This window comes from Etheostoma spectabile, unplaced genomic scaffold (genome assembly GCF_008692095.1).
Source record: "Etheostoma spectabile isolate EspeVRDwgs_2016 unplaced genomic scaffold, UIUC_Espe_1.0 scaffold310, whole genome shotgun sequence".
NCBI lineage: Eukaryota > Metazoa > Chordata > Actinopteri > Perciformes > Percidae > Etheostoma > Etheostoma spectabile.
Genome location: NW_022605582.1, coordinates 192,618 through 193,599, shown reverse-complemented (window position 1 = coordinate 193,599; position 982 = coordinate 192,618). Strand labels below are relative to the sequence as shown.

General features: G+C 41.4%; 1 protein-coding gene across 3 annotated transcripts in view; it reads right to left on the bottom strand.

The window, feature by feature from the left end:
• The window catches only part of LOC116686068 (phosphatidylinositol transfer protein beta isoform), a gene marked incomplete at its 3' end in the record, with an annotated part of 61,913 nt that overhangs the window by 11,083 nt on the left and 49,848 nt on the right, over positions 1-982 (bottom strand). For 2 of the 3 annotated variants that reach the window (XM_032511002.1, XM_032511001.1), the window contains 1 exon segment: positions 386-496. In XM_032511002.1, coding sequence (XP_032366893.1) covers positions 386-496 — 111 coding nt within the window. 3 annotated transcript variants of the gene reach the window in all.

Below are 982 nucleotides of genomic sequence, written 5' to 3'. Positions count from 1 at the left end.
AGTGTGTTCAGGGGACAGGCAGCTAGCAGATAGTGAGATGTTTTTTACAGTGTGTTCACAAAAAATGTTGTAGCCTAAAGAGCGTGTGACATCGCTGGGAGCACCTTTAATTGTTTTTTGAATCTAGAACTATGTATACCCTCCCTGATAAAAACCTAAATTAAAAAAGAAAAAAGAAAAATGTACCTAAACTGTCTTAAATTACATGCGATTGAACTCTTTTTACATCGTGACATTAACATTTGCACGTGAAGTCAAATAACAATAAAAGCAAATAATCAGACAGTCAAGGAGCCGAAGGATTTCTTCTGCCAACTGGATCTCTCAGAGCCTGAATGCAACTCCGAGATAACAGACTGTGTGAAGTTGAACGTGTGACTCTAACCTCATGGATGAAGCTCTCCACTTTGGTCTGCAGGCCCCACCACTTGAACTTGACTGTGACCAGTTTGTAGGCACACATCCGCGGGCAGTCAGCGTTACTAACCAGCTCTTTCTGTTCGGAGAACAACAGCAAAAAGAACGAAAAAGACTCAAAAAACAGTTTTTTTTTTTCTGTTTTTTTTTAAAGCGCAGTATCAGAATAAATCACACAGTCAAAACTTGACAGAAACTTTCCAACAAGAGAACAATCACGAAAACAGCAAAAGGCTGAGAGAATATTATTTTAGACTCATCTTGGATGCATTCAAAGCTAAAAAAAAAAATCATTAATACATAATGCTTTGGGTATGGAGCTTGCTGAAATAATTATCAATATGAAGATGTGCTGTGCAGAGATAAAAGAGCCCTGATCTACAACACACTTTCTAAATCCACCCGCTGCTTGCACTCTGTCTCCCATAAAGGAGAGAAATGGGGGAGGGGGGGGGATGGGGCAGAGCAAAGTGGATAAACTCCAGATGAAGGGACCATTTCTCTGCCTCCGCCCTGACAGCGACACCGTTCCCGATAGGCATGCCTTTGTGGCCAGGGAAGGCAG